Here is a 14554-nt window from a genome sequence, read left to right as displayed (position 1 = left end):
TAAAATGAGGTCACCAGACAGGATGATCTGAAGTTTTGTGACACTTAATTTTGTTAAGCAGTGAGTGCGACTGGTAGAATTTAAGATTAAGCATGGCAGTATTATATGCCATACCTATATTATAGGCTTGACTATACTACTTTTCTTGAACCCTTAGTCTTAACTTTGGCATCACAGAGCTGGGGGTCCAATGCAGATTTTTTCTGGTAAAATTTGGGCAAGTCATTTAATTTCTTTGTGTCTGTTTTCTTCTGTGTAAGAAAATAGGGATAAAAGTAGTACCTCCATTGTAGGTAGTGGTGTGCTACAGCTAAATCTTACCAGCTCATGAAGGCCTATTGTGTACATCTCTTCCCAGCTCCATGCTCAGTGATGCCATTGGGTAGCTTGAAATCTATGAAGTATTTACACCACAGAAATTGGCAACCACATCAGACCAGGCAGTTGTTCTCTCCCAGAGAACCAGTTGTTAAACATTTCTCAACACAATTCAACTTACAGGATTGCTGCAGAAGTTAAATGAGGTGATGAATGCAGAGGGTTTAAGATATTGCGTAGAAAATGCACTAAACATATATGTGCATTTGCACAGATTTTTATCAGACAACTTTTGCTTTACATTGTTACTTTATTTTAAAAGTTTACTTTTTGCAGGGAACACAACATTTTAAGTCTTTACAGCTTCTTGCTTTTCTGGGATTTCCACCATCTCTGCTCCCACCCTTGTAATAGGAGCAAAATTGCTTTTATTATTGTGATCCTGCCCCTTGATTAGGGTTGTTCAAGAAGGAATAGTCTGGCTGGTTCCCTGAATGGAAGAGATAATATATACTTGGGAGTTATTAGCAGGGACTACTTTCCAGCACGAAGACTGGAAAATAAAGGACATCTATCTGTAGCAACAGAAAGGATGATTCAGATGAAAAGCAGAAGACAGAAATACTTGGAAGTATCCTGAGTCCCCCATAGCTTTCCTCTCCCTGCTTCTAATCTCATGTGAAGGCTGGTTGTATCTCTGCATTTCAATTCCATGAATCGAGTTTTATTTTCGTATTTGTCAGAGTAAGCGCTCAATACCTATTTGTTCTCTTTTTCACTTAAACTAGTATGTGCTGATTTCCTCTATAGCCCAAATAATTTTATTTTTATTTTTATTTTTTTGAGACTGAGTCTTGCTCTATTATCCAGGCTGGAGTCCAGTGGCAGATCTCAGCCCACTGCAACCTCCACCTTCCAGGCGAAAGTGATCCTCCCACCTCGGCCTCCTGAGCAGCTGTGACTACAGGCTCGAGCTATCATGCTTGGCTAATTTTTGTATTTTTTTTTTCTTTTTTATAAAGACAGAATCTTGCTATGTTGCCCAGGCTGGTCTCAAATTCCTGGTCTCAAGCAATCCTCCCACCTCAGCCTCCCAAGCAGTTGGACTACAGCTGCAAACCACCATGTCTGGCTAATTTTTCTATTTTTTGTAGAGATAGCATTTCACCATGTTGCCCAGGCTGGTCTCAAACTCCTAGGCTCAAGCAATTCACCTGTCTCAGCCTCCCAAAGTGTTGAGATTACAGGCATGAAACATTGTGCTCTGCCTACCCTAAAGAATTCTACAAAAGCATGTGGAGCCTATGCTTTGTCAAAATCTCAGTTGTTAATGCCTAGGAAAGCCAGCTCCACTCTGTCTATGACTTAAGACTCCAGTCTTCATCTGCCTCAGTATAGGCACAATTAGTATAGTATAGAAAAAGCCATCTCCTGTGGGCTCTAAATGTCTCAGTTATCTTAGTTTTTTTTAATAGGCAGTAAAAGGACTTTCTGGTTTGTGTGTGTGTGTGTGTGTGTGTGTGTGTGTGTGTGTGTGTGTGTGTGTGTTTACAGGAGAATTTTAGAAAGATAGTGAGAGAGAGAGAGAAAAGTGCCGCAGTTCAAATATAAAATGATGGCCGGGCATGGTGGCTCACGCCTATAATCCCAGCACTTTGGGAGGCTGAGGTGAGAGGATCACTTCAGGTCAGGAGTTCGAGACCAGCCTGGCCAACATGGTGAAACTCTGTTTCTACTAAAAATAGAAAAATTAACCGGGTGTGGTGGCATGCACCTGTGATCCTAGCTATGCAGGAGGCTGAGGCAGGAGAATCCTTGAACCTGGTAGGTGGAGGTTGCTGAGCTGAGATCATGCCACTGCACTCCAGGCTGGGCAACAGAGCAAGACTCTATCTCAAAAAAAAAAAAAAAAAAAAAAAAAGATGCATTGGAGAAGAACTTTGAACCATAAAAAATGGCTGAATGGAGGGAGGCTTTCATGTATTCAAAGTGCACAAGGGCATTACAACATTTATTTGTTCCTTGATCACTGGGAAGAATTTCATCTTTGCTAATCTCTGGAAAATCTTAACAACCTGGTATTACTTAGCTGTGCAGGACCTCTCTTGTGAAGGTCATAAAAACACTGCCCAAGGAGTGTGGTCGGACAAAGTGGGAAGGCCAAGCTGGAGAATGGAAATGACACAATCTCTGATATTGTAACAGTTTTTAGCAATTGTGCGGTGAGATTGCACTTGGGTATTCAATCAGTAAAGCATTAGGAAAGAGACCAATAGAACACTACAGTATTTACTGGAAATAAAAACACAAACACATTTACTCTTTCCTTTTAAAATGTCACAAGTATATTTTGTCTTGGAGATCAGCTTACATTAATTCTTGAATCTTGGCTTCCAATATTTTAGCATCAGCTCCACACAATTCAAAAATCTGTTCAAAAAATGCACAAAGGTGAAACATTTATTGATTTGAGGTACTGCAAAAGTGTTGAGGCTTTAAGGAATTTTATTACTGATTGAAAAGTTAATCCTACCTATTTCCATCATCTGCAAGACACTTGAAATATAAATACACATTAAACACATCAAATTCATAATATTTTAATATTTGGCATCCTTTCAAAATTACTTATGCTAAAAAAACTTTGCCAGATCTCTGTAATTCTCCATATTATTTCTTTAATCTAAGATCTAAAACATATAATGATGCTGGAAATAAACAAACTCCATCATTGCAACTTCTCAGAGCTCTTATATATTGGTATTAAGGATTTGTTAATTGATATACACAATCTCCTGAAATCAAACGGCTTGGGATTTCTCTTTCCCTGACTTCTCCCTAGTTAAGAGTATTATAATTAACTGATTCTAAGAAGCAAATGTTCTTTTCTTCTTCTTCTTTTCTTTCTTTTTTTTTTTTTTTTTTGAGACAGAGTTTTGCTCTTGTTGCCCAGGCTGGAATGCAATGGTGCGATCTTGGCTCACTGCAACCTCTGCCTGCTAGGTTCAAGTGATTATCCTGCCTCAGCCTCCCAAGTAGCTGGGATTACAGGCACCTGCCACCACACGTGGCTAATTTTTTGTGTTTTTAGTAGAGACAGGGTTTCTCCATGTTGGTCAGGCTCGTCTCGAACTCCCGACCTCAGGTGATCCACCCACCTTGGCCTCCCAAAGTGCTGGGATTGTAGGTGTGAGCCACCGGGCCCTGCCCCGTACATGTTCTTTTCAAATGTTCACATCTCTGAATGTGAATGCATTTCACAGTGGGTGGTATGTCATATTTCACTTGAAAACTCTTTAGTGGTATATAAATAATAATGCATCTTTCACAACTGTTTTATGTTTGATGAAATATGGAAGTCAAAGACTTTAATGCTAAATATATTAGGTGATTGAAGACAAGGAAGAGTGTGAAGTTGGGATTGGGTGGAAACTTGAGTTTCCAGTAAGGAGGCTGCACCAGGAATGTCATTAGGACTTTGGGGCAGAGTCTGTAAAAGTCTAGAATTAACTTCAGTGGTCAGTGTGCTTCTGGGAGAAACCATCCCTACATCTAAGGCTTCTGCTTCTCCAGGCAGCAGCATTCTGTCTGAGTGTTTCATTATATTTATTCCTTCAAAGTAAACCCCAGATTTGCAGCTCTACCTTGATCCCATTTCACTTACCGGGTTGCTCATGACTCCACTTCTGTAACAGCAAATTATTCTTTTGATTCTTGAGAATAAGGTTACCTAAGTGTGGGTGCAGAATTTCATGATTTAGCTGAGTTGCCTGGTTTGTAACCATCTCCCTTATAACCAGTTCTTTTGACCTTGGCCAGGGGAGGAAGGTGTGAGAAAGGATCTGCAAAAGTTTCTCTTTGCTAAGACTTACGTGGCAGCTGGATGGTGGTTCTAGGGCATGAAGGGAGTTTCATAATCCTCTGAGAAATCTGAGGTCAGAGCTGGTGTAGAAATAAGAATTCCTGGTGGGAACATAGGCAGGGCTTGGCTACCTGAATGACCAGGATTGGCAGGAAGCATGATACATTCATTTTCCCTGTTTTTGGACTTTTAAAGATGGAAGGCCAGGTGCAGTGGCTCATACTTGTAATCTGAGCACCTTGGGAGGCCGAGGCGGGTGGATCACTTGAGGTCAGGAGTTTGAAACCAGCCTGGCCAACATGGCAAAACCCCTAAAAATCTCTACTAAAAATACAAAAATTAGCCAGGTGTGTTGGTGCACACCTGTAATCACAGCTACTCGGGAGGCTGAGGTATGAGAATTGTTTGAACCCAGGAGGTGGAGATTGAAGTGAGCCATGATCACACCACTGCATTCTAGCCTGGGTGACAGAGTGAGACTCTGTCTCAAAAAAAATTTGGGGGGTGCGGAATATGGTGCACTGATTTATATGTAGTCTTCTGTGTCTGGCATCTTTCACTCAATATGATGTTTGTAAGACTTATCTGGATAGTGAAACTACAGTTACTTTTCAGTGTTTCTTTGGTATTCCGTTGCATGAATATAACACAGTTTATCCATTTTAGCTATGAAAAATTGTTTTACTGTGGATGTTCTTGTCCATATCTTTGTAGGGACATCTTTGGGGGTACATAAGCACTAATTTCTGTTGTATACCTAAAAGTGGGATTGTGGGTTCTGCTTCAGTAGAAGGTACCCAACAGTTTGTGAAATTACACTGCATATGTTTCTCTTTCCTTCCTTCTTTCTTTCCCCTCCCTCCCTCCCTTTCTCCCTCTTTCTTTTCTTTCTTTCTTTCTTTTTTTCAGAGTCTCTCTCTGTCGCCCAGTCTGGAGTGCCAATGTCTCAGCTCACTGCAAACTCCACCTCCCGGATTCAGGTGATTCTCCCACCTCAGCCTCCCGCCATCACTCCTGGTTAATTTTTGTATTTTAGTAGAGATGCGGTTTCACCATTTGGCCAGACTGGTCTCAAACTCCTGACCTCAAGTGATCTGCTTACCTCAGGCTCCCAAAGTGCTGGGATTATAGGCATGAACCACCATGCCCGGCCTGCATATATTTTCAATTTACACTCTACCAGCAGAGGATGAATGTTCTAGTTCCAGCTCTGCATCCTTGACAACGCTTGATATTGCCAGTCTTTTTCATGTTAACAATTCTGATGGCTTTAGGTGACAAGTTCACTACTAAATTCCACGTTTTACCTTGGTCAGCTTTCACCCGACTTTAGCAATGGCTACAGAACTTGTCTCTCTCGGTCTCCAGCCTTGTGCCACTTAGGTCCTTTCTCACTCCTGAAGCTCAAAACCACAAATCCAGGCATGCCATCCTTCTTTTTAAACATCTTCAGTTTTCCCCCACACAATCCAAGCTTCTTTCAAGGTCTCCCTAGTTTTGTCCTGTCTCCCTCCCTGTTGCTTCTTGCCATAAACCCTGAACTTGGATCCTTTTGTTCATTTAACGAATACTTTATAAATGCCTACTATGAGTCACACTTACTGTGACCAAAACTGACAAAATCCTCTCATGAGCTCATCGCTACTGTGGGTAACCTCCTTTCTGGGCACCGAGGAAGGAGAGCTAAGCAGACCCCCGGCACAATTAGTGCCTGAAGAATAACTTACTGCTCATTTATTTCCTTTTATTTAATCCTTTTATATAATCATATCTTAGTTTGTAGTCAGAGGAGTGTCAAGAGCAGACACAGTGCGGAGCATGTACTAGGGAAAAAACCAGCCATACCAGGACAGGAATCAAGGGCTCGGGCTGTAGTACCCCTCCCTGAAAGGGCATGTGCTACATGGCAGGCTGGCCCAGGCGGCAGCGTTCAGTATTGTAAAGATACCCGCTGTATGGCAGGCTTGGAGCAAGAGTCACTCCTCCTGTAAGGGAGTTGTAGTATCTTGTGTCCAGTTCTTGTGGAAAGCTGGTCTCTGGTTGGCAATCCAGTGAACATCCGACGACTTAAAACCCCTCCAGTGTAATTATGCCTAGGTGGCTGTATACCCTGTCAGCTCTCTTGCTACTGTGCTGATGACTCAAAGACTCCTCCCATAGAAATCCTTAGAAGTTGCCTGCCCCTAGATAAGAGATGTTGCACACTGCACCCTCCTCACTGCGCACTACCCGTCTCCTTGCCTCGGTGACTTAATGTGGGGGGGACCCCTTGCTTATCACTCATGTGCTTGTCTTGACTTTATCACTATCCTTAAGATGACCTCGCTCACAACCCTTCCCCCTAACCTATACCTAATAAATACAGATGTGCCTGGATGCTTAGGGCCTCGCCTGTCTCCGCTTGTGAGTGGCATTGGTCCCCTGAGGCCAGCTGCTTTTATCCAGGCCTTTGATGTCTTGTCTCCTTATTTCTCTCATCCAAGCCCTCAGTACAGCGCTAGGGGACATCCCACGACCCTAGTCGGGCTGTACTCTACATGCTAGGGATAACTTTTTACTATTGTTCTGTTATTATTCAAATAATTTCTGACATATACCCATGTTATTTTATAACTCTGCTTCCTGTCATCTTTTCTCACTTGCTAATCTTAACCATCCTTCAAGATGGTTTAAGTAACTCATGAAGACTTCCTTGAACCTTTTCCCTGTGATCTCATAGTACTCTGGGCATCCCAGTGTTAACTAATTTTTGTCATCTATCCTTCCCACTACACCAAGGATGAAGACTGTACCTGAAATTTTTCTCCATATATTTATTTATTTATTTATTTTACAGTTGGGATCTCACTCTGCCACCCAGGCTAGAGTGCAGTGATGCAATCATAGTTCATTGCAGCCTTGAACCCCAGGGCTGAAGTGATCCTCCCACCTCAGCCTCCTGAATAGCTAGGACTACAAGCATACACCAATACACTGGCCTTTTTTTTTTTTTTAAATTATTTTTAAATTTTTTATAAAGTTGAGGTCTTGCTGTCTTACCCAGGCTGGTCTCAAACTTCTGGCCCCAAACGATCCTCCAGCCTTGCCTTGCAAAGTTCTGGGATTACAGGCATAAATTACAGTGCCTGGCCTTATAGTTTTAGTATCTAATCTAGTACCTTACACAGAGTAGGTGTACTGTTGATGACTGTAGGTCTGAACTGAGCTAAGTTTCAGTGATTAGGTATTACCTTTCTTATTCTTTGTCTTGTTTGCCAAAGGGAAATGTTACATTCCAGTCTCCCTATCCAGCATTGGGCTTTGCATATAGGAACTTAATAGTTGGAGTTAATGGATAAGGAGCAACTTATTGATAAGAGCTTATTTCACAGGTCGCTTTCTTTTGAAGAGAGATGTATGTATTTTCTGCCCAAAAGTGTTGTGAGAGGAAAATAAATCTTGGGGCCCCAAAATCACTAAGCTAAAGGGAAAAGTCAAGCTGGGAACTGCTTAGGGCAAACCTGCCTCCTATTCTTTTCAAAGTTACCTCTCTGCTCCCTGACATAAATGCATATCTGATTGTCCCCTTTGGAAAGGCTAATCAGAAGCTCAAAAGAATGCAACCATTTGTCTTTTATCTACCTATGACCTGGAAGACCCCTCCCAGCTTCAAGTTGTCCCACCTTTCTGGACTGAACCCATGTTCATGTTATATATGTTGATTGATGTCTCCTATCTCCCTAAAATATATAAAAGCAAGCTATGTTCTAACCACCTTGGGCACATGTCATTGGAACCTCCCAAGGCTGTGTCACAGGTACACATTCTCAACCTTGACAAAATAAACTTTCTAAATTAACTGAGACCTGTCTCAGATGTTTGGGGTTCACATTTGGCAACCACAAAGGGATTCTGAGTGGAGGTACCCCTGACCTTTGGCAAATCTCCTATTGGTGCTTGGTACCATCATGAGCTAACTTTATGGCTCAAACCAATAGGACAATTTGCTGAGGTCTGGGCTCACCCCACTCCAGAGAATCCCTGATCTCCCCAAATTTGGTCAAGATCTATTTTGCTGCACAATTCCCTTTTTTGGAGTTTTACGTGCTTCCAACAAGGCAGGCAACATTTCCTGCTTTCACGACGATGGAAGGCAGGTAACTCCTCTATTAGAGTCTCAGGTTGCTCCCAACAGGGAAGACAGTTTGATTTTTATCCTGCTTCTTCAGCCCAAAACTCATCCGTAGGTAAGTAGCTGAATTGGGGTTTTGTCTTGGCTACAGTTAACAACCAGCTGGTCTTAATTTCTCCTTACCATTAGAGTGCTCAGAGATCACATTGTTGGGTTTTTTTGTTGTTGTTGTCTTTTCTTTTCTTTCTCCCATGAGATTTGACCAGCTCTACCCGACTTGGTCAAATCTGAGTGAGAATTCCAAATTATGGGTAACAAGGTCTCTCTAATTGGGCTAAAATTCCTTGCAGCTGCAAAATAGGAAAAATAAAACAGAAAACCATGTGCTTGGTTTCTGTGTTTGTGTCCTGTCTTTTTTAAAAAAGTTCTTTTGTGTACTTTTCTTTTACCACATAACTCCTTCCCCTTTGCCACATGCAGTACCAAAAAAGTCTAGAGAAGGCTTCTAATGACTTGAACCCCTTTAAAGAATTCAGAACAAAAGTGCCATTCACCCCTTTTGAGGTGTTCTGTTTTCTTTGTAAAGTTTCAAGAGTCATGGGAAGATTCTTCTTAGGTCTAAAGCTTTGTTTTCCTGTATTGCATGACCTGACGTCCTTGGCTTTGGGGGTACCAGAAATGATCTTGTACTGTGAGAGATTTTGACCTTGGTGTGTGTAATGGCAAATGAGAACTACAAAGTTAGGGATAGCACAGTTTACAGGAAGTGGCCTTGACTGTTATTTAATTTTTTTCTCCTAGGAAGTTGTTGTTTAAGGATCCTAATTCTAGTTCAGATAGGCATTCTAAAGGGTCTTCTCCATTGCTTTTTCTCCTAAAATTAATCTTGATTTGGCTTGTCTGTGTGCATTTGCTGTTACCTATGAAAACTTGTTATAAGAGACTGAATTTTCTTAGCTCTGAAGAGAAACCTTTGTTCTTCCTAGCTGAAAGGTGCCCCTAGGGGACCAGGGGCCTTGTGGGAGTGTCTGGGGGGTTGACCCCCTCATGACATGCAGCAGCCCTACAGAGAAATTCTCAACAAAAATTAAATTAATTAATTTATTTATTTTTATGGAGATGGAGTGCAGTGGCGCAATCTCAGCTTACTGCAACCTCTTCCTCCCATGTTCAAGCAATTCTCCTGCCTCAGCCTCCCTAGTGGCTGGAATTATAGGCATGCACCACCATGCCTGGCTAATTTTTTTGTATTTTTAGTAGAGATGGGATTTCATCATGTTGGCCAGGCTAGTCTTGAACTCCTGACCTCAGGTGATCCCAGCTCAGCCTCCCAAGGTGCTGGGATTACAGGCATGAGATACAGCTCCTGGACTAAAAATTAATTTTTAAAAAGGCTCATCCAGGAAACACATATAGGGGCTGATTACCCAGTGTTTTGAGCCCTTTCAGAGATAATAGAACTCTGGAGAAACTGAGGCATGTAAAAGGGTAGAAACAACTCAGTGGTGACACACTGTGGAGTCCTGCTTACAAGCAGCACTCCCAAAACCCTAGGCCACAGCTCAGTTGGTCACCCAAAACCCTAGGCCACAGCTCAGTTTCTTTTATTAAGAAAAAAAAGTGGGAAACCAATAATCTAAGAATGAGGAGAAAACAAGGAGAATGACTCCCCTTTCAAGCACTCCATAGATTTTATGGCACCTCTACTTGCCAGAGTTTATGTAAAATAAAATATGGTCTCTGTGCACATTTACATTAAGGAAAAAAGAACCCTAGGGTCCATCTGCAAACTATAGAGTTCCTAAATTATAGGATCTGTGTGTGTGTGTGTGTGTGTGTGTGTGTGCATGTGTATATCTGAAAGGCCTTTATAATTTCTATAATTTTTTGTTTAATTGGCAATTAAATCCATTTTAATTTCCCTCTAGCACACCAGATATTTTCTCTCCATACTTTATGATGTAAATTTTGCTGATTTTCACCTGAGTTGTTTCCTTTATGGTCTGTGTAAGACACAATAAGATAATTAAAAAAATAAAAATAAAAACTTTTATAAGATCAAGTTGTTTACAATTAAAGGGAAATTATAATGGTCTTTCTAGAGTTTGGATTTGATGTAAAAAACACTTATACACTAAATAATTGGTTAGAACAATGAAATTTCCTTAAGGGATTGATTTCCTCTTGATATTTAAAATGTTTTTAAGTCACAGTTCAATTTTTATTGCATCTCACCCTTTTTGTTTTCTTCCCCCTTTTTAAAGGTCACAATTAAGTAAACTCTCCTTCAACTTCTTTTCAGCTCATATAAGTTTCTTTTTCCCTTGAGTTCTATTTGTTGTGGTCTGATGTCAACAATGTTTTCTTAAAGAGTTAAAGGAAATATTTTCTTCCCACATAATATGCTGTGCTGTGGAGAAGGGCTTTTGTTTTGTCCTTTGGTAACTGACCTAACAGATTTTATGTTTCATTGAAACAATTCCTATGTCATTATTATTAAGCTTCGGTTTGCTTAGAAAAAACTGAAATAAAAAAAATTTTTAAATTAAGATTGCTACATCCATGTATCTTTCTGTATGTGCTTTTAAAGTCCTTGTGATATTGAGTTACAGAGCTTTGACTCCTGGGTCTAAAAAGGACACCAAATCCTGCTAAATCTTAAACATTGACATTAATTAAAGCCTCATCTTCAGGCCTGGTAGAAGATGCTAATCAAAATAAACTACATTTCTGAGACACAGGGCCAAAAATTAAAGCTATTCAACTCCTCAAGGCCCAGCAACTATCATAAAAGATGTGGGTATGTGAGATTGTAAGCGCCAATTTTGAGAGATAAAATAAGTTCAGCTCCCTATAAACTAATCATTGACTTCAAAGGCACACTGATGCAAGACCAGCATATGGGTCCCAGTGTCAGAATAACACTATCTGTTGTTCTTCTGTTTGTTGTTGTTTTGTTCCCCTCCTCCCCCTATTTTCTTTTCGTAGGATGTAAGACTTCACAAGCTGCTAAAAATGAGCTTTCCTAATAACTTGGTACCTACCTATCTAGGAATAAACCATCTTAGCCATGAGAGATCAGATGAAAGCTGAGACCAGACTCATTTCCTTCTAAAATGCTTTCTCCAAAAGATTTTTAAATAGAAAAGGGGGTAAATGTTAAATCTTGGGACCCCAAAATCACTAAGCTAAAGGGAAAAGTCAAGCTGAGAACTTCTTACGGCAAACCTGTCTCCCATTCTATTCAAAGTTACTCCTCTGCTCACTGATATAAATGCATATCTGATTGCCTCCTTTGGAAAGGCTAATCAGAAACTCAAAGAATGCAACCATTTCTCTTTTATCTACCTGTGAGGAGAGGGGGAAGCCCCCTCTGCACTTTGAGTTGTCCAGCCTTTCTGGACTGAACCAATGTTCATTTACATATGTTGATTGATGTCTCATGTCTCCCTAACATGTATAAAACCAAGCTGTGCTCTGACCACCTGGGCACATGTCATCAGGACTCCTGAGGCTGTATCATGGATCAGTGTCTTCAACCTTGGCAAAATAAACTTTCTAAATTAACTGAGACCTGTCTCAGATATTCAGGGTTCACAATATTTTCTCATTTTATTCTGATGCTGGGTTATGCCTCTCAAAGGCATGTTCCACTCTGAAGTATCAAGGGAGCAAGTTTATTTCTCTCTCCTCAATGCCTTCATTTCTCATGTACTGCTGCAACCCTAGTAATAACTGCTAAGGAAAATTATAACCTCTGGTTTGCTGACATCAAGAGAACGAGACAGAGTCTTGCCCTGTCACTCAGCCTAGAGTGCAGTGGTACAATCTTGGCTCACTGCAACTTCTGCCTCCTGGGTCCAAGTGATTCTTCTTCCTTGGACTCCCGAGTAGCTGGGATTATAGATATGTGCCATCACACAGGCTAATTTTTTTGTATTTTTAGAAGAGACGGGGTTTCACAATGTTGGCTAGGCTGGTCTCGAACTCCTAACCTCAAGTGATCTGCCTGTGTTGGCCTTCCAAAGTGCTGAGATTACAGGTGTGAGCCACTGTGCCTGGCCAGTACAGTATAATGTTTGTAATTTATAATGATATTATATTCTCTTTTTTAAAAGAGGTCTTTGCTAAAGCATTAAATGGCATGAATAAGATGAAAAGAATATGTCTAATAGAATTGTTTAAAATTCCTTCATCTTCTATGGAGAAGTGGGCAACATTAAGTACTGTTTGATCCTATCTGGGCCCCTTTCTCTGACTCCTCCACACCCATCTCTTCCCCAGAGCCATCTGCATCTTGTTGCAGGTATTTGAACACTTCCCCTTTGACTTTCACAAGACGCAAGGCAGGTTTTGCAATTGCAAGGGCTCAATTAAAGTTTTTGAAGGAGCTAAATCAAAGGCAAGCAGCTTGAATTTATATGCACTTGAATTCAAGAACAAAAGCCTATAAAAACAGTGTTAATTTCTTTTCTTATCTATACTGGCCTTCTTCTCAACTTGTTCTAATACTGTGGTATCAGCAAAATACAAATTTACTTTCATTTTCTTGTAGCTGATTTAGAAACTCTGCTTACAGATCTGATTCTTTGAGCATTGGTGGCATAAATAATGCAAGAGTGCTTTTCTTTTGTTTTAGGGTTTGACAAACTTTTTTCTGTAAATGTCAGATAATACCAATTTTAGGCCTTGCAGACCACTTGATCTCCGTTGCAACGACCCAAATTTGCTGTTGTAATGCTACAGCAGCTAGTGACAATTCATAAACAAATGGGCATGGCTGTGCTGCAGTGAAAGTTTATTTACAAAAACAAGTGGAGGGTGAGATTTGGCCCTTGGACTGTTCACCAACTTTTATTCTGTGACATCGACTGAAGTTGTCGAGGCTTCATATAACTGCCTAAGAGTTAGATACTCAGTACAATGTGGCTTTCTGTGGAAGGGCAAAAGGGTGTGCATCTAATGTTGTGGGAATTCATCTCAAGCCACACCTTGAACAGGAAAAGTGATTTTGGACTCTGACCAGAGGAGATGTCATTTTCCCATTACTGGAAGTGTGGGATGGAACTTTATTCTCAGAGATAAACATGATTCGGGGGCCATTACCTTCAATGGCTCATACACTTGTTCTCATGTTTCCACCAGAAAATCTGCTCAAATGCCCAGTATTGAGAAAATATTCATTTCCTATATTCCTTTACTTACTTCTCCCCAAGTTTAGAGGTGAGCATATCTGTTAAGCTGACACAAAGGAATGAGCTCGTGCCTATCCTCTCTTTTTGGGGATGCTCTGCTCAAGGGACAGGTTTGCTGTCTTCCCACTGTCTTTCTGAAAAATACATGGGAAATGGGCTCAAACCTGCCCAGATAGATCTGGAAGGCCATCACACTCTATTCTCACTTTTGGGGTTTGATAGTTGTGCAAAGCAATAATACCTCTTTTACCTGTGCAGGTAAATTTCTTCTCTGCAGCCCCAGATTCTCTCACAGATGGGCCACCTCAAGGTCTAGGCTTTAAGGGAATAGTAGGAAGCCTGCTGACAGAGTTCCTAGCCACATTCTTCAATGAGTACAGTTTAGCATCATGACTACTTATAATAAAGGTGATATTGTGATTAGCCACATGACTCCTTGGGAGAAAAGAGTGAATGTAGCAGCTCTGGTTGTTCTTGTGTGTCTCCAAGATAACTATGTTTGACCCTTCACCATCCCCCAGAAATGTGTCCCTTCAAGTGTTCTTTGTGTTAGTGATTGACAACTTTGTTATATATCGCTGGAGTGATGGACCATGCCATGCTGGCATGTCAAGTTTCTTTGCATAAACATCAATATTGATGATATGCCCCTGGTTTTGTTGTTGGAGTTCTGAGTTTCTACTGCCATGACCTGTTGTGTAGCAATGTTTGCACAAGACATGTGTATGTGACAACTACCCCCCTACTTCCACAAAGACCTCAGTCCCTGAGATTAAAGTGGTGTCCCTAAGTAGGGCCATACCACACAGGTACCTGAAGTTCATTGCTAGAGAAAGAGCACTCCTATGTGTCTAACAAGGAAAAATATCAGATGTCTCTGCTGAACCTTTCTGGACACCATCAATGCGTATCTTTTTTTTTTTCTGCTGCATTTACTCTGTATTCTTTGCTGTACAAAATCTTAGCTATGAATATAACTTGCAACTGAGTCTTGTAAGTCCTCCTGGTGAATCACCAAACAAATCACTCCTATATTTCAACAACTTAAAATTCAGAGGCAAAGAGCAG

General features: G+C 40.9%; 1 protein-coding gene across 1 annotated transcript in view; it reads right to left on the bottom strand.

Moving 5' to 3' along the window:
- Nucleotides 1-2651: 2651 nt before the first annotated feature.
- The window catches only part of TXNDC8 (thioredoxin domain containing 8), a 43267-nt gene continuing 31364 nt past the window's right edge, over nucleotides 2652-14554 (bottom strand). The window contains exons 6-7 of the mRNA XM_064375447.1: nucleotides 3983-4048; nucleotides 2652-2748 (exon numbers count right to left, since the gene is read on the bottom strand). Coding sequence (XP_064231517.1) covers nucleotides 2686-2748; nucleotides 3983-4048 — 129 coding nt within the window. The 3' untranslated portion in view covers nucleotides 2652-2685. The remainder of the gene's footprint in view (nucleotides 2749-3982; nucleotides 4049-14554) is intronic.

The sequence above is a fragment of the Aotus nancymaae genome, unplaced genomic scaffold (assembly GCF_030222135.1).
Source record: "Aotus nancymaae isolate 86718 unplaced genomic scaffold, 86718_ANA_hifiasm-v0.15.2.pri h1tg000003l, whole genome shotgun sequence".
In the NCBI taxonomy this organism is placed as follows: domain Eukaryota; kingdom Metazoa; phylum Chordata; class Mammalia; order Primates; family Aotidae; genus Aotus; species Aotus nancymaae.
The sequence above is the reverse complement of the archived record's forward strand: the minus strand, read 5'-3'. Positions and strand labels throughout refer to the sequence as shown.